General features: G+C 39.7%; 1 protein-coding gene across 1 annotated transcript in view; it reads right to left on the reverse strand.

The window, feature by feature from the left end:
- grik4 (glutamate receptor, ionotropic, kainate 4) overlaps positions 1 to 21,414 on the reverse strand; it is a 303,837-nt gene that overhangs the window by 24,436 nt on the left and 257,987 nt on the right. The window contains exons 13-14 of the mRNA XM_067594699.1: positions 11,009 to 11,116; positions 136 to 339 (exon numbers count right to left, since the gene is read on the reverse strand). Of these exons, the coding sequence (XP_067450800.1) occupies positions 136 to 339; positions 11,009 to 11,116 (312 nt within the window). The remainder of the gene's footprint in view (positions 1 to 135; positions 340 to 11,008; positions 11,117 to 21,414) is intronic.

Genomic DNA, 21,414 nt, shown 5'->3' on the forward strand with positions numbered 1-21,414 from the left:
GCAAGAGCTGAGCAATACACTTTTGTGTTTGTGTATGCAAGTGCCTTTAAGAAGTACTTTATGCATCTAATTTATAACTGCAGAGCTTTCTGGCAGGCTATGCTACAGTCTGTCAATGGGCATATACTGACATACCCTTGAGATGAGCTCTCCGACCATGCCGGTCCACGTTCCGTTGGCTCCAGGAACTCCATACAGTCCATCCCCCACTAGCCGGATACGATACTTGAACTTGAGAATATCTGCCAGCTCCTTCAGCATGTCCACGCAGAAGCCTTCATAGCGGTCATTTCCCTCCAGCTCCTGGTGATTCTGCCGCAGCATCACATATGGATTCTCCTGAAAAACACACATGGTATGCGTTATAGACAGCGAATCGCCAACAGTCTATAAATGCTAACGTGACAGAGCAAGACAGAGCATAGAAATGGTACTGTAGATGTCACGAGAAGTACCATTTACTATACTTTCTACTGTGTTTCAAAGGGGTGCTGCAATGATTTTACACACTTGACGAGTGCTTTTTTAGCCTGTAGAAATAACACATCATGTCTGTGGCTGTGGAGGGAGCCATTTCCATAGTCTTTTCAGCCTGGGCTTGGAGATTACAATATTTTCAGCAGAAAGCCTGTGTTATAATCTTAGGGTGTGGAGTTTAAAAGACACACACTATGAGTTGCATTATGGGAATGCAGGATCCAGTGTTTTGGGGTATTGGCCTATACTTGAGACTAAAAGCATGGATATCTCAGACTCTGCTGCTTTGATCTTTATCTCTTATAAGCCCCCCAACTTTATGGAAGTCCAATACTGAATTGCTGGAGTGCCCTTTTAATGTGTGATACATTTTACAGACTCTAACTAAAGATTTTATTGTCAGGAAGAATGGAGGAAGCATGTGTCCTCCGGGGGTCATAGTTCACTCCAGGTTAACTACCTGGATGAAAACTGAGACTTGTGGACTTGAAACAGAGCCAGGTACTCTAATCAGGAGCAGACAGGCGCATCCTCATCTGTTATATCTAGCAAAAAGTGAATAAGAAACAAAAGCAGTTTTGCTCTCAGCACATACACACAAATCCAAACACACATATTTACAACCTCTCTCTTAGAGAACCAACTCTGTGTTTAGCTGCCTGTTTATTTATGTCTTGTTTGTCGTTTAGTTGATGTTGTGTGAAGATTTAAAGAGCTCTGCAGCTATGTATTTTGGAGCCTTCCTTATTGTGCTATTTTTCAAATAATGCAACTGTCAGGCTGGTGTGCTCAGGCTCCACTACATCATAAAGAAGACAGCGTTATGTACCACTTTGCTGTTGCTCTGTCCCTGCACTCAGGTCATGAATTCAGCTGCAACTAACTTACTTTGGCAACGTGGCATCAGATAACAATGATTAACAAGCCTACATGTTTTCTTGTGCTGACATTCTCCATTTTTAAAGATAAACGGAGCAAAAGTTAAGTTCAGGTTCCTTTATTATTGCTGATAGAAAGTTTTATTTGAATATTTTTAACAACAAAATATTGTCTCACAAATGTTTGTTTACCATAAGCTTGTTGAAGACATTGTCAACTACTTGTGTTAACAGAAAATGCCTACGGTGGGTATGTGTAATTCACCACGGAGTCATGTTTGTAAGCCATTCAAAGCCACAGTGACAACATTAAGGAGGATGAAGCACAAGCGGTAATGTTGCGGTGCTGTATTTTGAGTGCTGATATAGAAGTGAAATTGTTTTGTCACCGTCACAGCTGGAAATACTTATTTGTGTGGTAGCTGGTTGAAAGGTGATTGATTTTCCTCACAGTGAAAGCAACGAAAAACAGTAGTTAACCTGAAATTGGGAACATTTGAGAACTTGGTGCACATCAGATGGCACAACTGTTACTGTCCCGTTGTCATGGCAACCGCTCGGTTCCACCTGTAGCTGCGGTACAGATCACAGGTTCAGATCACTTTGACAACGGATTGGCAGCTTTGCCTCCTTCTCGCTGCATCACTGGACAGTTGATCCAACAGCCTGCTGCTCTGCTGTGATAAGAATGGGAATAAAATGACTCCTGATCGGCTCTCCGTCTGTGTGACTCTGCACCTACAATCTACATATGGATTCAATTTATCTAACCAGGCTTATAGTTTGATTAAATAGACATGCTGTAAAACAACAACAACCTGCAGCGTATTACAAAGAGAGGCAGATGACAGACTGTACTACAAGACAAAGTAATTAGAAAGTAAGTGAGCTGCACATTTAATGTTTAAGGACAAGTTTGATGATATTCCATATTCTTTTATTGTCAACAAATCAATTTAATTGATCCTACCATTTAATTGATCCTATTGTCTTTGCAGCCAAAGCCTGATATACTCAGTTCCTCTGTGCCACAGAGCTCTGTTGTTGTCCAAAAACTATTAAAAGCGTATCAATGAGCCACATTGTAGCACTGGTCGACATGTTCCTTCATTATCATGAACACTGTTTATTCTGATAGTCGCTAGTGCACCAAATCCCAACCCTGTCTCTTTGAAATTACATTTATATAATAGTAATTTGTTTTCCTAATTACGTTGTGCTAGGAAGTGTATTTGTCACATGGATTATGCTCCAGAGCAATGTTCTTTTTGAATATTGGAAGTACAACATTTACAGCACTTTACTGCATAAAAGTTGTAGGACAATGGTTTGGATGGCGATCACACAAAGTGCTGGATCCTGACATCCTGAGACCCATGTGTGGTTATGTTAAAGCAATAAAAGTACTTTTTTATTTCCTTGTGGGGACCAAATCAGCTGCTGTCCACCGGTATTAGTATTTCTTTATATTTGTTCACATTTTAACACCCAGACATTTTTCCAAAAAACCCCACAGTCTTTTGTGTTCACGTATTACACACTTTATCAATTTATGACAGTTTTTTTTTTTTATTTTGGGTGCATACAATTTAGTTTCCAAGTAACACTTACCTTTGTTTGTGATCTTACTGAGCTCCTCTGGCAAAATGCCTGGGAGAAATGATTTTTCCTTTTTACATCTTTGTCCTTTTGCCTTTTTTGCTTGGTCCCTGACATGCCCCTTGGGGACAAATAAAGTAATTGATTGATTGGTTAAGGTTAGGGAAAGACTGTGGTTTTGGTTTAATATTTAAATTGTAAACACGTCATGACTGATGTTACAAGTAACTTTTTCAGCATTAAACCAAAACCATGCTCTTTTCATAACCTTAAACAAGAGCTGTGAGTGCCTAAAAATCACAATAAAAACGTTGTATAATGCTATAGTTGGTAACAGTGGATATTGTATTGCATATTGTAGGGAAAAATACAACAAAGTTTCCTGATAATCTCAATAAAAAATGTAATCTGGGCAGCATTACAGTCCTTCTAAACATATTTGCTGTTGCACATTAGTAGTATATAAACCTGATTTCTAGGAGACGGGGTTCCAAATCTGTAAAATCCGCAAAAAAAACTACAGTGGCAAGCTCTTTGAGGAGATTATTTATCATTTTTAAAAACTGTAACTATATATTTGTGACCCATTTTTTTTAGAGCTCAAGTAGGAATAACTAGAACTGGGCCTGAGAGCCACAGATAAGGTCAGAAAACATTGAAAGACAGACAGACAATATTGTTGATTTTGGTGTTTTCTTAGGAATTGTTGATAATAACAAAACTACAGAATATTGTTGGGCTTGTCCTCTAAGAAACAGAAGAGAAAACAAAATGCTTCTAGGGCCCAGGGCTGGTCAATAATTCAGCCAGTTACTGACAATATGTTCAGTCCCACTCTATAAAAGAAACTCTGTCTGTCTGATTATTAACTTGTTAAAATAGCTGCACATATCACCACATTGTCCTTATGTATGTTTCAGCATGCATGAAGCACAATATAAATGCTAATTTCACACCTCACTCACTGCTGAAACTTTTCAAGCACCGACTTGCAGTCAAGCCGGACCAAGTCTGACGTTGTCACTCTATTTCCAATATCCGCAACATTATTACAGAGGTTGGCTGTCAGTGACATTTTGTACATAACAGGTTGGACTAGGGGACAGGGAAGAAATGAAGAAATACAGAAGAAATACACAAACCTGCTATGGTCCCTTAGTAACTCTTCACACCTACAGAGTAGAAACCCAGTAATGTGCCAGGATTAATGCACATTTGTATCCTAATATAGCACTTAATTAAGGGAAAGCCGTAATTCACTTTCTAGCCTCTTGTTAATTGATGTTGTGAAGAACGCTAAAAGCATTCTGTTTTTATGACGCATGGCAAGCTCGAACTCTTGGAGTAAGGCTAGAAAATGTTGCCTTTGTATCTTGTTTTACGTCCATCCCTCTGTGTTGACCTGGTTAATAAAATCAGACCTGGCCAACATCCATCAATCACACCAGTAAAATCCCAACAGCAATCAATAACACAGAGCCTGTCTGAGTGTTATCAAGCCAAAAATGTTTTTTCCTTTTACTCCTCTGGTTTTTTTCTGTGTCATTCTCCTTACTTTCAATTTGTCTCTCTCTGAGCTCCAGTTCTATAAAAATTAGGGCTGTAGTCTGCTGGTCGACTGGTCGATTAGTTGGTCGATATGCTCTTGTCCGACTAAATTCTCATTGGTCGAATAATCTCCGTGTTATTTTCATAAGGAGAAAAATGGAGTAATCCATTATTTCCTGCAGCAGGAGGGACAGACTAACAAATTACCTGTGAAAACAGGGGTGTATTCAAAACACCCCCGTTGTTTTTGAACTCGCCCAACCTAATGGAGACTGCTGGGTCTAACTGTACTCAACGTTTACTGAACGTACTGATTATTACTGAATCTGTGTTTCTCCATAATGACACAACTAGAACCCCCGCCAGGCTAAAAAAAATATTTTTTAATATTTGATATCTTAATGAATATCCATTCATTCGGAAATTGATAGCGTCTGGGAGTCTCTGTGCAGCGCTGTTCCCGTACGTGAGTCAACCTCTGTCGTTGCTTGGGAAACTATTGGTAGTGTGGCTCCGTTAAGGAGTATGTTTGCGTATGTTTGCCCCCCCTCCCTCCGTGCGCACGACTAATCGATTAGTTGAAGATTATGTACGATTTTAGTTGACCAAGATTTTCTTTGGTTGGCTGCAGCCCTAATAAAAATGTCCAATCAAAACAACTAACCAGATCTATGCCAGGCTCAGAAACGAAGACACACCTGCTGTTAAAAGTTGATATATCTGCTGCAGTTCATCCGAAAAAGTCCACCTAACACTGATAAAAAAATTCACTGAGAGAGCCACTTCCATTAGAAGCCTCTGCAAAGCTGAGAACGAAATCATATAAAAATAATATATAAAGGTATGAAAAGTCTATATGGGGGTATGAAAGTGCTTTCTTCCATGAAGGCAAAATTACAAGGAAATTCCATCTACCTCCTTTTGCACACCACAGCAAAACAGCAATAAAGCTATGAGTTTGAAACTATAAAGAAATGCAGACTTTTAAAGCAGCCTCTTATTCCCAGGCCATGAGGAGTCTGGTTGTGGACTGATAACTTTGGTGGAAGACGCGCACTGTTATATATGCACAAGCAGGTACACACACACACACACACACACCAGGTGCACACCACCGTGGAGTTTCCCCTTTTGAAACCTCAGGGTGTTCAAGATGTCTTCACACAACCCAAATGCTCCTCAACTGTTTTCTTATCCTTATAAACTTGCTCTCCAGAGCCTGGAAAACTGGCAGCTGAGATATAATTCTCTCACAGGGCTCTGTAGTTATGTTTGAAGAGGAGCCACAGAAGCTCTGACAATATTGGGAAAAATACTAGGTCATTAGAAAAAGGGCCAGGTCATGTTAATATTTTATGTGGCAATTTCAACAAACAGTTTTGTGCGTCACAGTAAATGAATGACAGAAAAAAGAAATAAGATGAAAACGGAGAGAGAACAAGTATACACAAACTTGAAGAAATGGGGACGGATCATGTATGTGCGTGCAAATTCATGTGCACATGCCTCAGTGCCTCTGAGCCTGGGTGCCAGCAAATCTTCCTCTGTGTCTGCTTTTATCAGTTTGCAGTATGTGCTCTGTTGAATTCTTACCAAAATGTATGTGAGTAGATACGTGAGCACTCAATGACACAAGGGTCTGCAGGAAGAGAATGACCGGTAGAGTACGCTAGTCAGCAAAGGCACAAAATACTAATTTTGTGCAGGTTTCAGACATTAATAAGAAAAACGAGTCTTGAGTTGGGATTTAAATACTGAGACGCTATGATTCTCTAACAATGGTAGAGAGCTGGCACCAAAGAGAGATATCCCTCTATTTGATTGCTTTCAAAAATGGGGAATAACAAGTCCTGCATTCTGTAAGCAGTGAGCATGGGTAGTACTTAAACTTAATAATTACATGAGTGATACATTACGGCCCAAGGCTGTTTACTGTAATGATTTGCTGGTGGTATAATACTTACATACATTTACATGACACCAGTGAAAAAAAATCTCTCAAATGTGTGACATAGGCTGTGTGTGTGTGGACTGGGTCGGAGTTTGAAAGCTGATTTATACTGGTGGCTTTACGCCCAGATAAGCATTTTCCTATCTACACTCTATGCTGTATTGTAATAAAAATAGACAAATGTTAAAATACTTATCAGCATATTAATGTTTATTTCAAAATTGGTCACCTGTGTGTATGTGTGTTTGTGTGTATATGGGGAGGATGGGGGTTGGTGGCTCTATGACCCTGTTTACACTTGGTTTTAAAATGCGTCTTGGCCGATCGGATCACAAATGGTCAGCGCTAAATACAAGTGTAAACAACCACCAAGAGACATTGTAATCCAAACACTCAAACTACTTGCCGAGGTGGTCTGGGACGCATTTGAACATATATCTTTTGTAGTGTAAACACTAATGCATTCATGTGTGTTTTTTTGCTGTCCAGACTTTCTGAAATCAATCTGGATACAATCTGGATGTGCCAAAAAAAATGATTTGGGCTGGTAGTCTGAATAAGGCCTTAGTTACTCTCCACCACTGGCAATGCATTGCAATAATTGCTGGAAAGGAGCCAAACGAATGTTATAAATTCCATCTGTGCTTCTCCTGCGGTGAGAAGTCAAAATCTCTGCTGTGAAAAAAGTCTGTGAATCTGACTCATTTGGGAACGAGTGTGAACTGTAGGAGGGCGTCTGCAAAGATGTACAAACAAACATAGATTACACCGTTTTGAGTTTGAGTTGCATCAGGTGTTTGCAGTGGTGGAAAGTAACTAAGTACATTTACTCAAGTAAGTAAATACAATTTTGAGGTACTTGTACTTTACTTGAGTATATCCATTTGATGCTACTTTATACTCCCACTTTACTACATTTCAGAGGGAAATATTGTACTTTTTTTTCTAAAAAAAAAAAAGTTAAAGATTAAATCAGTAGTTCCCAATCTTTTTGGCATGTAACCCCTGTGTGTCGTTGTGGGTCCTTGTCATGTTACAGATATTTGAGTTGTTAGCAGTTCCACCAAATAAATAATTGTTAGATTGATAGAAAATCGAAAGTCTGAAAAAACAGGTGTAGGATGCCTACTATATTTCAAAACAGAGAGAAACAGCAATACCACACAGGACTTAAAAACAACATAACAAAGAGAATTTTATATAGAGGAAGCAATGAATGGACTTTTTCTATTACATCGTTGTGGCTACTGAGGGTATAAACACATTATTTCATTATAAGACCTAAACTGTGCCTTTAACAAACTCAATCAATGATTACAAACACATGGCTTGTGGCCCTGCAGTAAAGTGATAATCAATAATGTGATTGTGTTTTTTTTCTGGAGCAGTTTGTGAAATTGAAGTGAGAAGATAACGGTCATGTGTAAGTATAATAAAGCCGCTCTGTAAAGGTCAAGAATGAACACGCACACACATATGCTTCCAAAACACACATGCAGAAACTCTCTTACTTGCTGAGAGAAATCTTCAAATGTGGAATGATTGCAGCAAAATTCATCTCCTCATGCCACGACTTGAAAACAACCAGTGGAAACTCAGATGAAAATAGAAAATGAATAATAAATTTTGTGGTTGTTGTTTGTTTGTTATATAGATTTATGATGACGTAATGATTGAATTTTGTTATCATTTATTTACATTAAAATAAGACCCATTGATAACTTAATTGTGATAATAATCACAATTATTGTTGTTATTATCTGTTCTTTTAATGATTATTTCTTGCTTATTTACACATACACACACACACACACATACAAACACATAAACACAACAATATAGCGCACACACACACACACACACACACACACACACACACACACACACACATTCATTTCCTGGAGACTTACCCTTACACTAACCTTTAACCACTGACCCAAAAATCAGCATTTTACCAACTGGGGACAAAAGCTGTGTCCCCAATTAACTGGTCTTACGTCTGGTGTGTGACCCTGAAAGTGACCCGCCCCCCCGTGCCACATACACACACACACACACACACACACACACACACACACACACACACACACACAGAGCAAGTTTTCACAATACTGTGCTGATCTTTTCTTGTTTTAATTCATGAAATGTATTCATTAGTTAGTTTCATTAATTCTTGATGCTTCGGCAATATTGCTGTTGTGACATTCATGCCAATAAAGCAAATTTGAATTGAATTGAATTGTCCATAAATACTGAAGGAAAGCACACACAAACACACACAGTCTCCAAGCCAGTGCTACAGGTAAGGAATTCTTATGGAGGTTTTCAGCTCGTCTGCCGCCCACAAGCGAGATAACAGCGACACAGCAATCACACCATGATGAATGAGCTGTGATAGGCACTGAAAATTGCTCCTTGGTGGCTTCCGAAGTTTGGTCCAGGGACTCTATATCTCCAAAGTGAAATCAAAGCTCTGTGCTCGGCCAATTCTTTCTTTCACACCCTCTTTCTGTGGTGAAAACATTGTCTCATTTGTACTCCCCCTCAACCCAAACACACACACATCTTCATCCTCCCCCCTGCGCCGTTCCCCTCCTGTGTGAAATGAACCGTTCCATCTGAATCCCAGTCAGTCTCAATAAGACCAGTGACTTATTCAGTGGTGATATATGGCAGTGTCCTTCCCTCATTCACGGCTCCGCAGCTGATAAGCCAGCCACTCAGAATAACACGTTGGGCCAATTGCTTCTGCTTACAAGCTACTTTACGTCTTATCGTCTGATTCATCAGCGAGGAGGAGGAGTTGGGCGAGTGACAGGTTTGTGTGTGCGACTGTGTTTGTGTGTGTATCTGGGGATGAAGAAAGGCATGAAACACATGCCGACTGAAAATCTGGATTTCTCTGTGTAGCTCCAACATGAATCCATTTGTCATCTTTGATGTTCTACAGTAGCACATCAACATACAAAAGCAATATCAAAGCTACTGTAAAACAGAAAATGATGAGCTTTATCCACAGAATTACAAGGTTTGGAAATTCATAGCACATCTGCACGACTGATTAAAGCAAGTAGGTAATTAATTGACGAGCAATTAATCACTGTTAAGAATTTGATGGTGCAACAACATATTAAGTCACAATTAATGTGCAAAGTTGCAACAACATATTTGTGCATCGCTGTGCACATCTTTCAGTGGCTGGATTGAATTTCTCTACAGTTACTGCGCCCATGGCCCATGTGTGCTGTGATTGACCGTGATACAGCACAGCGTGAGTAGTTTTGCATATGACAACGATTAAAGCCGTTGCTGTCCTTGAAGACATATTGAAGGTTGGAGTTAATCAGGCTGAACTAAGCGAACTGTGATCAGTTCACCATTCCCTCTTTTGCATAAGTATCTGTTGCAAAATCCTCCCTTTTTTTTTATCAACATGGAGTTTCAGTGAACAGATTATGACTATAGCTTATAACTCACCTTTGGCCATGTTGATATGCTCATACATAACAACCAGCAGCTGTAACTGATATGCTTGTAGGCATTTGCAAGCTGTAGCCCTTTTTGTCAAGACAATAATGAGTAAGGCTGTGCCCCGCATATTTAGTCTGGTCTAATTTATATTCCAATAAATACTGTAAATTGTGCTACATTATTAGTTTTAATCATTTTAATTTTGTTTGGCCATTTGTTAATTATTCTCCCTCCAGTTAAAAATGAGTTTTTCTTCTTGTTCCCTCAGCTGGATGTTTGAGCTTCTCTGTGAGGAATGATATATTTGCAGTGTTTGACACTAGAAAGCTGTTTTCGCATTCATCTGCTGAAAATGGAGAGATTCTGTGTGCTCACCAGAATACTGAGTTGAAGGAGTACCTATGATTGTGATTTGTGGCATCAAAACTAATATATCATTTTAAGGATTTTTAACATAGTTATTAAACTTTTTCATGGAAAAAACATATCAGACACAATTTATTTAATCCAAACAGAAAAATATGAGCGGAGGGGACCTTTAAGTGATGACAGGCTGAGGAGGAGCAGCGATTTTGAGTGACAGCATTATTTAATTTCTCTTTTATTTTATATATTCATTTAAATAATTTTCTAGTGTTTATAAATGAAGCTTTCATTCTAAAAAAAACTTTTAGGATTCATAGATTATTGATCATTAACGTGGCAGGCGATTAAGGAAATTGTGTAAAAACTGCAAACCTTGTAACAGGTAGCAGAGTGAGGGAAGTGAGAACTAGCCCTCACGCAATCTATATTTATAACAGAGGCTGAGAATGGCTGACATGGTGAGTTATCAGCTCCTGCTGATGCACTGTGATGTAGCCTCATCTGAAGTACTCAGGGCAAAACAATCGCGCAGCATCAGTTCCTCTGATCCCAAGAGGACTGAGTTTGGATCTGAAAATACAAAATGTGTTTTTGATATGGTAATTGTGTGTCAACCGCAGAATGTCAGCCACATGTAGATCAGCCGAGGATTGGAGCTAGTAAAATGATATATAGACTACTGTTGATGTGAACACACCAGTGTGCATACAGTACTTACCAATATTGTTGTGATGGTAAGAGTAGTGTTGAAGAGGGTGTCTGTCACATTGATTGATGGAAGCTTTTTCTCCATTGACAGTCCATTTTCAGAGTGCCATAGGCCAATCTGCAGAGAGAGCACACAAACACACACACACACACACACACACATACAGATCGGTCACTAAGTCCATCAGCTGGAAAAGGCCAATAGAAACAATCTGTGCTTAATTGCCTTCCTTCTCTCTAAAGGAGAATCACTATGACCTTCACAAGACAGTGTAGGACAGAAAAGAGGCAAGGGACAGATCACTGCGGTGTGAGACAAGGTGAAGATGAAAGTTAGAGACTGCAGCAGAAAACAAAGACAACATGTGCGTGGCTCCTCGAGGAGCGAACACGGGGCATGTGTTCAATCAGAGGCAACAGAATGCATTCATTAAACCAATTACCAGCAAATCCTGTGGCGCGGAGCCACTTTCTCATTCTCATTACAGCTCAAGTGGGGATTCACACCTCCACCTCACATGGTGTCTTTCCTCTTATCCCTTTTCAAACTGTCTCTGCCATCTCCTGTTTCATTTATTTATTTATTTACTCATGTTTGTCAGGTCTCTTCTCCACAATGACAAACTTTGTACACATAAGCATTTTGTAAAACCTACATTGCCTTTCAGCACTTTTGTGTGCACATTCCTCTTACTCACCTTCATTTTACTATAATGTACCTGACAGAGAGAAACCTTGGTGATTTGTATGCTCTGACCTTGAAGGATTTACAGTATGTGGCTCCTCTAATGGCTGAGAAACTTTTTCAATCTTGGAGCTTATGAAATCTGTCAAAATATTGGATAAAATGAAAAATGCAAAGACTGTTTCCCTTAGTTATCTCATGAAAACTTGACTTTTGCAGTTACTACCAATGTATTCTCTACCTGTGCTGTGGTGTGCCGTACGAGATCTTTACAATTCACTTTCGACTGTGAAATACGACTTTACTGATGATTACATGGTAAGATTTATGTGATGTTGGTGATACAACACATGCAAAACAATTTCCATTTCCTTATCATGGTAATTTCACAAGCTATCATTTCATTTACGCAAGATGCAATTCCAGTGTCAATATTAAATGGAGCAGCTGCTGTATGTGTCGGCACTGAAGATAAAATCAAGATAAATCAAGATCAGATAACATGCAAAATGCTGTCTTTTTTATTAGTTTGTGCAAGTTTTATTGATACAGCTTCACTTCTTTTTAGATTTAATAAATTCAGGGTATTTTAGGCCATCCTGTTCAAAGTGTTCCTCCTAAGATTACACTGTGTCTTATTTTTGTGGAAACTAGATAGAAAAAAGGCAGCACTTTCATTAAATATTCCTAAAAAACTACCTATGATTCACTCTGAGAAGTAAAATGACAATTCAAAGCAGTCTGTTCTTAGTCATCTACGTTCGAACTCTGTAATCTAACTCATTATGTAAACATTGCCACCTCTTCCTCGAAGAGTGTAGAGAAATAACATCCCTTATCATAATAATCAACCTACCTCCATTATGAATATTATATAGGAGGAGTAAATGAGAAAATATAGTATCTAATTTAGTCCAATCCATGTCACTGGAATGAGTTCTCTGATTACATGCTGGAAAACCTTTTGGGACCTTTCTTGTTGGTTGGAATCAGACCCAGAGAAGATGAACTGCTACATGATCAGTGATGGAAGTCTCATAAGTAGAAGCTACAATAAACAAAGCCCACTGAGCTTGGTCATACTTTGTTTCAAGGATAAATTGACAAAAATCTCAGGGGATTTCTACCCATTCATGTTGATCACTGCCCACATTTGGAAGCAATTTAACCACTCTCCTAACACCAATAATGAATTCTGATGTGAGATATAAAAAAAAGGAACAGAAAGCTCCCGGAACGAAAGATTTCCTTTGAGAGTATATGATCAAAAAGATCTTGCCTTGCATTTCCTCTGGTGTACTTGTTGGGAGAAACAGCACCTTGCTCACACAAATAGACTACAGTGGCAACTACCCAAACTACCCTGCATAACACGGCACACACTCCACCCTCTACTGATGATGGCCTCAAGGAACAGAGAGGGAAAAAATGTGCACGTATTGTAGCACGGCACAAAAAGAGACCCGTGAAATACAGTGTTCAGCAATCAGCATATACAATCAGTTGTCAAGAGCCTGTGGAGGTGGTGGGAGGTAGAAGTCTGTGGCTTGGCTGGGCTCAGCAGGTGTCATCAGAGGTCTGAGCATGGGGGTGACTGAGAGGGTAATGGGATGGGGTGGCACCGTGACTCCTGCCCAGGAACAGGAGGTGGAGAGAAGGAGATGAGGGAGCTGTTAGCAGGAAGAGAGAAGAAGCATACGCTGGCAGGGGAGGAAGTGGTCCTTTGGTGGCCCTGCCGTCAACTCTCTTTGAGCTGGGAGAAGGGGGGGGTGGGGGGTGGGGGGCAGGGGGGGATAATAGAGCTGTACTGTCTGTGAGTCACTCCAACAGGAAGGAAGGTGTATACATCAGCTAATGTAAGCAGGAAAGCACGCTTGGGAGCAAATACACCGTGACATTTATCAAACAGACTGAAAACCTTTAATGTTGCAATTATTCTCTGTAAGACTTTATGTAACCAATCACACTTTTTATTATTGATTTGTGCAATAAAAATGGAGGCTACTCATTATATAGCAGAAATAACATAAAGAGATGACAAGAGAGGGTCTTAATATTGGAGAGACACAAATACACAACTAATTAAATTGATGAATTATTAATCACAGCCCAACAAAGTTTGCCAGGAAAGAACATCCGTTATCTTACATGTCATTTTCCTTGCAGCACACTTTGTAATCATTCTGGGGGTTGCGTGAAAACTAAAGTGAAGGGCACCCTAAGCATTGCATTAATCCTGGTGAAGCAACAGCATTGAAGCACTGCCTAAAACCTCATTATACAGGCGGCACAACCCGAGAATCTATTAGACTCCTAAGCTTTTATCATAGAGAGGGGAATCAGCATATTACCGTATACCAGACTGTGTTTGTGTACAACAATATAAATAGCTGTAGCTTGATGTGTCTCATTTGCAGTGTTATTAATTTGGTATTTACCCTGCAATTACAATAAATAACTATGGTGCAGTATAACCAGCGAATCTAGAAAACAAAGTTGATGAGTACTGTGCACTATGTTTTTTCTAGAGAAACAGGGAGGCAGGAGGAAGAATAGGTTATAATAAGATAGAGGGGAATAGGAGAGAGCAAAAAGGAAAAGACTGTGAGAGAAATAGAAAGATGCAGGGGAATGTCAATCACTTACTGAGTAGGTGCAGTGAGGCTGGCAAATGGAAAGAAAATCAATGAGAAAGTATGAGGAGCAGCCAGCTAGGGAGCCAGAACATAAGGCGGAGAGAACAAGAGAAAGAGACTGCAACTGAGAGACAGAAAAGACAGACATGGAGAGTGAGGGAGACAGTTTATGCGAGTGCAAAATAAAGAAAAAGAGCGAGAATGTGAGGAAAAAGAGAGGGAGAGAGAGAGAGAGAAAAAGTGACAAAAAGTGGAACGAGGCACCCTGTGAGGGATTACCCAGGGTTCATTCTGCAACCTGGAATTACAGCATGAGGAAAAGATTAGGGTGGCTGCTCACTGAAGCGTCAGGATTGGCTGATTTTCCTGTCAGAAAAATGCCGTATCCAATAGGGTGTGGCGAGACTACACTGTGACAGACACATCCATCATATATGAGAGAAGCAATAGCCACCATTATCAAACATAATGTCATACAGCCCACTTACACCGAGGCTAAAGCATTCAGGTGTCGCAGCGGCTCAAATGAGTCTGAGTCGAGACGGAAATGTGTGTGTGTGTGAGTGTGTGTGTGTTCCTGGATGTACGCTGGCATGTGTGTTAGCCCGTTTGTGGCTGTGTGTATTGCAGAAGCAAAATATCCTCACGGGCCTCTGAAGGTGGACTTTTATAGCAACATTATGTTTTTTCAGCTTGACGAAAATATGCTGAAGTAGATGCAGTTTATGCCCATCAGCGGACATTTCCACCAGTTGAATCAGCAGCTAGTGCCTGGTTAAAACTAAACAGAGGACAGTTATATTTAGAGCATGCCCACTCTACCTCACAATGATCACATTGTGCATGCATGTTTTCTCTATGGAATAGTGAGTGAGAAAAATGGGCTATCTTTTTATAGAACCTCTCTCTGGCATGACTCATCATCAATGGCACGGACACTAATCAGGGTGGCATCGTAGGCGAACTTCAGGGGCTAGACGGACACAGGTGGTGGTGTAGGTGGTTGGCGCTGACATACAGTAAAGAGAGGACTGGGGAAAGCATGCTGTTGTCACTCTAGTGCTGATTGGAAAGAGTTGCAGACTTTTATTCTAGCAAAATTCTTGCTAATATTAATAATCTGTTGTTACTTCTGAAAACACACAAATGCATGATGTTATTTTAGACGTGGTAATTCATTCCAAAGCCAGTCAGCACGCTCATTATTTGGTATTACGGTGAATAATAGCATTGCTTGTTCTAGCATCATAATGAGACACAAGCTCAGAGTTGAAGAGGAGGTCTTTCGGCTGGCAGAACAGATCTTCAAAGCAGCGCTGTGTGTTCTCCGAGTGCTGCCTCCCCTGTAGAGCACACAGCAAACAATGGATGCCCTCGCAGTCACAGTCCCTCCTCAACCCGTGCACCCCGACACTACTGACTGTCCAAATGTCTTCTTCTCTAGTGGCCATAGTTAGTGAAGACATACTATCAACACTGGGGACAGAGAAAGACCTTTCAAGGTTTGTTCAAATCCCAGATTGCTTATTATCTCCATCAATTCCAACTCAATTCCAGCTCTTCAGTCATCTGAAAGTGTAGCATGATGATAAGAGATGTGCTAAGTCATTAGAGGTCATGATTGTATGACATGATGTTACAACATTTATGGTAGCCGTGTAAATGGATACCACCACGTTGTCTAAGCATGAATGACTGCTATCATTTTAAGGTAGTACCTCTAAAAGGCTCAATAGCAAGAGAAAATAGAGCTACAACACACAACTGTGGAAAGCTGTGTTAATAAAAATCAGATCATATGTGTAGTCACCCACTTTCTGGGTCTTTCTGGGGTGGGTTAAGAAAACTGTGAGTGAGGTGAAAGGGTCGGCTACTGTAGAAGAACTACTTTTTGTTTGACGATAAAGGTGTCAGTGTGTTCAAAACGAACTAGTTCATTCAATAAATCTGGAGGCCAAAGTGTACAGAGCTGCTCTGAACAGCCACATGGGGTACAAAGTCAGCCTTCATAGAGAGGCGAGTCAGACATGATAATTATTGAAACAGAGATTAGAGCGCACAGTTTGAGACAATAGTGTTATACTCAGTTTGACACAAAATATGACTGAAATAACTGTATAAAGAATGAAAAAAGGAACTTGAGAGAGAAATTCAAACCCTGCTTAGTGGGTATGATTGTCCAATTGTCAGTTTTGGAAAGTTACAAAAATTATTGTTCCCCCCCAGTCCCTATAACAAGTGGGAGGGGGTTTCAGATGCTGTTTGACCCGGTGAGAGGCACTTCATTTAAAGCATATTGACACCTTGACTATCTCTCTAATGTGATATTTTTTTGGAAAATTTGCATTATTATTTTTTCTCTTTGTTCTTTGTGTATATATATCTGTATATGCCGTATTTTGGTACTATTTCTTCCTTTTATAGGGTTTGCTGCAGGCTATTGTATATACTGCATAGTGAGAATAACTGGTATCACTGTGTTGTGTTATATATAAGTAGATAAAATGGAAGCATTCTGCTGACTCATGTTAAGTTATAAAATGATGAAAAACAATTGATCACAATGATGTTGACATCAAGTGGGAATTATTTAAGGAACCAAACAAGACTGCAGGGAGAATGTGTGAGAATGTACCTGTCTGTGCCCAGAATGCAGAACAAATAAAACAATACATGTAAAGACTCAGTGTGCCTATGGTTGTTCTGTAACTACATTATATCTTGGTAGAAATTCATGGGTGCACCGTGTAGACTGATAAAAAACAGAGACACAGAGGCAAACTTGCAGGCACACAGGCACAGAGGCACTCAGGCACATACACATAAATTTGCATGAACATGCATATTACACACATACACACACACACTCACGCAGCCAAGCAACACATACACAGTCTCACCCAGCCTTGAAATCCGCTAAGACTGGGGGATCTTGCAAAACAGCTCATCCATTCTGCTTTTGATCTATTCCCCATCTCCAGCCTGCAAAGTGCAAACTGAGAAAAACAAAAGAGGAAAGGGGACTGCTGTACGTCTCCGAGAGACCAAACAAAAGAGAGAAGTAGAGACACACACAGGATGTCGGTGTGTGATGTGAGTCTCTGAATTTCAATATGTAGACACAGATTCAGGTTGATAATTCAGTGTGATTGCGTTTATTTATTATTTGATCTCATACACCGTGATTGGTTGCAATTCAATTCGCTTTGCGTTGTCTGGTGCTTTAATATGCGTGTGACATACCCATACTGCCTCTATCATGTGTTTTGTACACACTCAGGAGAACGCAATTGCATCAAATCTTGCCTTTGACGGGCTTAAGATTTCCTCCAAGGTTTCGAATGAATCTCGGTCAAGATGCAAGAAAAAAAGTCAACAGAGGAAACGTCTTGAGGGAGAATATGTCAAAAGATGACTAATGTGATTTGTAAACAATGCTGCCCAGTTTTGCCCCAGTCCCATACATTTAAATCAACAGCCATGTCGTGCATCTGACACATCTTGACTGTTACATCACTGCTGAAAATGACTGTGTCAGTGTGCGTGTGTGTGAGCCTACAGAAGTGAGAAAAAAACACATCCAAGTCAGACAGCATTAGTTTGTATATACACGCACGTGTTGTACAAGGATTTATAATCGGAATCAAACCCATTTATGTTAGGCAAGACATTCTAATTATACTTCAAAAGCAATACATTCAATTACATTTATGACTTGTGATAAGGTATTCATCCACATTCTAGAAAATGAAATGAGAAAAAATCTAATAAAAGTGACTTGAGTCTTTTGCTAGCTGACAAGTTGTTTTTTTTCCTCAAAATTCATAGCTTCTCTGACCTCCAGGACTGTCTGCAGCACTCAGGACATTTAACTCATAACAGAGACAGCTTTGTGTGCAATAAACTGGAGGAGAGAAAGTCACTGATAAACCGATCCACAGGCTTTGTGACTGAACGTTACTGACATTGACGAGAGGGCATGTGGCTTTAACATTGTAGCTAAACTTTATAGAGGTTTTTTTTTTTTTACATCAGAACACTTTTTCTAAATGAGGTTTACATGGTGATATGATAAAAATAAAATCAGTGTACATTGAGCAGAGAGCATCACTAACACCAGTGAGATTAAAGCACCATAAAAGAAGCAGCTACCCCAGGGAGGAGTGAACATAAAAAATGGAGCGAGCATGCAAAAGGTTGTTTGAGGCAGCGATAGAAAAGATGATACTGAATTCACACTGCTAATTTAAGCTTCCAAGCAGCTGATTCCAAACTCTGAAATCCCTACTGGAAAAGCACAGAGCACCTTCAGTCTTCACAATGAAATGAGCAGAAATGGGGGAAAAAAAAGGTGTCACATAAACAAGGTGAAAGAGAAACCGTGTTAAATGGATGATCTTCAGTTACAGTAATGTAGTCTGACATGCTGCAACGACATGCTGCAGTTCCAGTGGCTGGAAACATGAACAACACACACAAAACACACCATCCACAGCAGTATGACAAGAACAAAGAACAAGAAACACACCCACAGTGTACTGTTCAGTCCCAATATGCCGCTGAATACTGTTTTCGGGGTATGGCTTGCAACAGATAAAAGATTGTATAAAATGAAATACCGTTTAAAGACACAGGGAGGAGAGGAACAATTTTTCCAGCAGGCTTTATAGCCCTTTGATGTGATCCTCAGAGATCTTAGGCAACTTTCATGGACAATTTTATTTAACAGTGAAATAATAATTATATAAACTGCATTGCATGCTGGTGAATAAACTAGTATTTCTTTTCCCCTGCTGACAAGTAGCAGTTTTACATGTTTCTTCTTTGTCTCCACATAATCAGTGTTGCTCCCTTCCTTTGTTGACTGCTATACTGAAGACTATTAGAGGCATTCCTAACAGATTTAAAATCTCACAGGCATTTTCTGAATATCATGGCTCTGACCCTGATAAAAGACACAATGATTAATGATGAAATTCAATTTACAGGCTAGGAATTTATGTTTGACACCAGAACACCTTGTTTGAGGAGGCCATCTGACTCACCTTTAGTTCTGATTAAAACTGCTACCTCTTATGATGTAAAACTTATGATAATTATTGTTTGCAATTTCACAGCTGTAACAAAGACAGACAGACTCTCTCTCTCTCTCTCAGCCTTACACGCACGCACACATACACACACACACAGTCAAAGACTGATATATATTTAAACTGCACAGCTGGAAGAGATCAGAAGGCCACGTTAGTTTCTGAACACACTCTCACTTTCGTGGCGGTAGGTAGGTCTATCAGACCAGGTTAAAATGTATTCATCTCTGCTGGGGCCTGAGTCAGAGAAAGAGATTCAAGCCATGTCGTGGTGTGCCGAGCTACACTGAGCTCCTATGATAAAGTCCTTCAAGGAAAGAAAAGGGTGGAGGTGTAGTGGGTCTGACTCTGTGTCTTGTTGTGTAGAAGGCAAGGACACACTTCCTGAGACTGTCTCTGAGCAATTTATTTTCCAACCAGCAGCAACAGCAACTGTATTTGTGGAGAAACAAAACATTGACAGGGTTTCTCTTGCATAAATGCTCTCAGCGCCTACCCGGGAAAAGTCCTGACACAAAGAGAATATGCACCATAGCATTACAAAAAGAATAAATAAAATGCAAATTATATAAATAATTTAATCGAACATACTGTATTTTCTTTCTGAAAAATAACACAAAAATAGCCATGCATAAACTCACACACCTGAAGTTGTGAAGAAACAAAACATTCACGGGGTTTCTCTTGCATAAATGCTCTCAGCGCTTGTGTGACATCATGAGTAAAGTCACTAAATGCCCCATGCTAGCAAACACAGTCTCAACAGTACACTCTAGCGTGACAAGCTACACGGCAGCCCTGAGACACACACAGGCCTCGACATACTTCTCCCCTAATTAGCATGAAAAGAAATAAAATTACAACTCTGAAACATAACAATGTTGATACACTGACTTAACATGCGTTTTTCAGTAGGCTAACTTAACTTCACATTTACAACAAAAACAAGCCAACGGAAGTGCGGTAAGTGCAGTTTGTAAAATAAGATGCTCGCTATACTTCCGGTGATATTCCCTAAACATTTCCCTTTATGGAGAGGTGTCTAACCTTAACATGAAATTCAATATACTTGTTTACACAATTTCATAAGAACATACTGATGACATATCAACAAAAGGAAGCATGACAGCAGAAATGCTAACCTGTATCCTTAAAAATGAAAGTCTGGCTTCGATCTATATAGAATTCTTCCAAAATGTACAATGTCCTGTTCATAATACAGCACAACAACATCACATTACTACATTCACCCCTACTGTAGCAGATGTTTTAATTTAACAGTCTATCTGTGTAAAGAGCGGACAGACACAATGACCTCTGAAGATGACACTGAACAGAAATAAAAAAGCCAGCCTTTCCCTTCACCCCACAGTTGAACTGATGGACTGTCCTCCCTTCTGCTCACAATTGTAAGTGCGTAGTTTTCAAATATTCTACAGGAATAAAATAATTCCCCTTTAAGTTGAAGGACAGTTTTTCTCTACACACAAAGGAATCAATTACTAATCCAAGGCGTCCCCCAAAAGAGCACCATGGATACTATTTCTTCAAAACGCACCTTCTAGACTATAAGAAGTTTTACAACTTTTGTCTAGTGCTTGCTGGCTGCTGCTGCTGCTTCTTCCCTTTTTCTCCTGGCCTTGCCATGATGGCCCATTTGTTGTGTTTTGGGTATTGTCTTCTTGACTTTTTATGAGAGCTGAAAACTTCAGAAAGAAAACTCCCAATTAGAAGGAAAGACTGCAAAGTTTAGCCATCAAACACAGTTTGCCATTTGAATATACAGTACTGTGCAAAAGTTTTAGGCACTAAAAGTAAAGTGAGAATGCTTACAAATATATTGCTATAAATTGTTTTAATTTATCAATTAACCTCTTACAAAGATGAGTAAACCTAAATGAAATCAATATTTGCTGTGAGCAGCTTTGACTTTAAAACAGCAGCAGTTCTCCTCGGTATACTTTAACACAGTTTTTCATGGTATCTTGCAGGTAGGTTGTTGTAA

The sequence above is a fragment of the Thunnus thynnus genome, chromosome 7, assembly GCF_963924715.1.
Source record: "Thunnus thynnus chromosome 7, fThuThy2.1, whole genome shotgun sequence".
Classification (NCBI taxonomy): domain Eukaryota; kingdom Metazoa; phylum Chordata; class Actinopteri; order Scombriformes; family Scombridae; genus Thunnus; species Thunnus thynnus.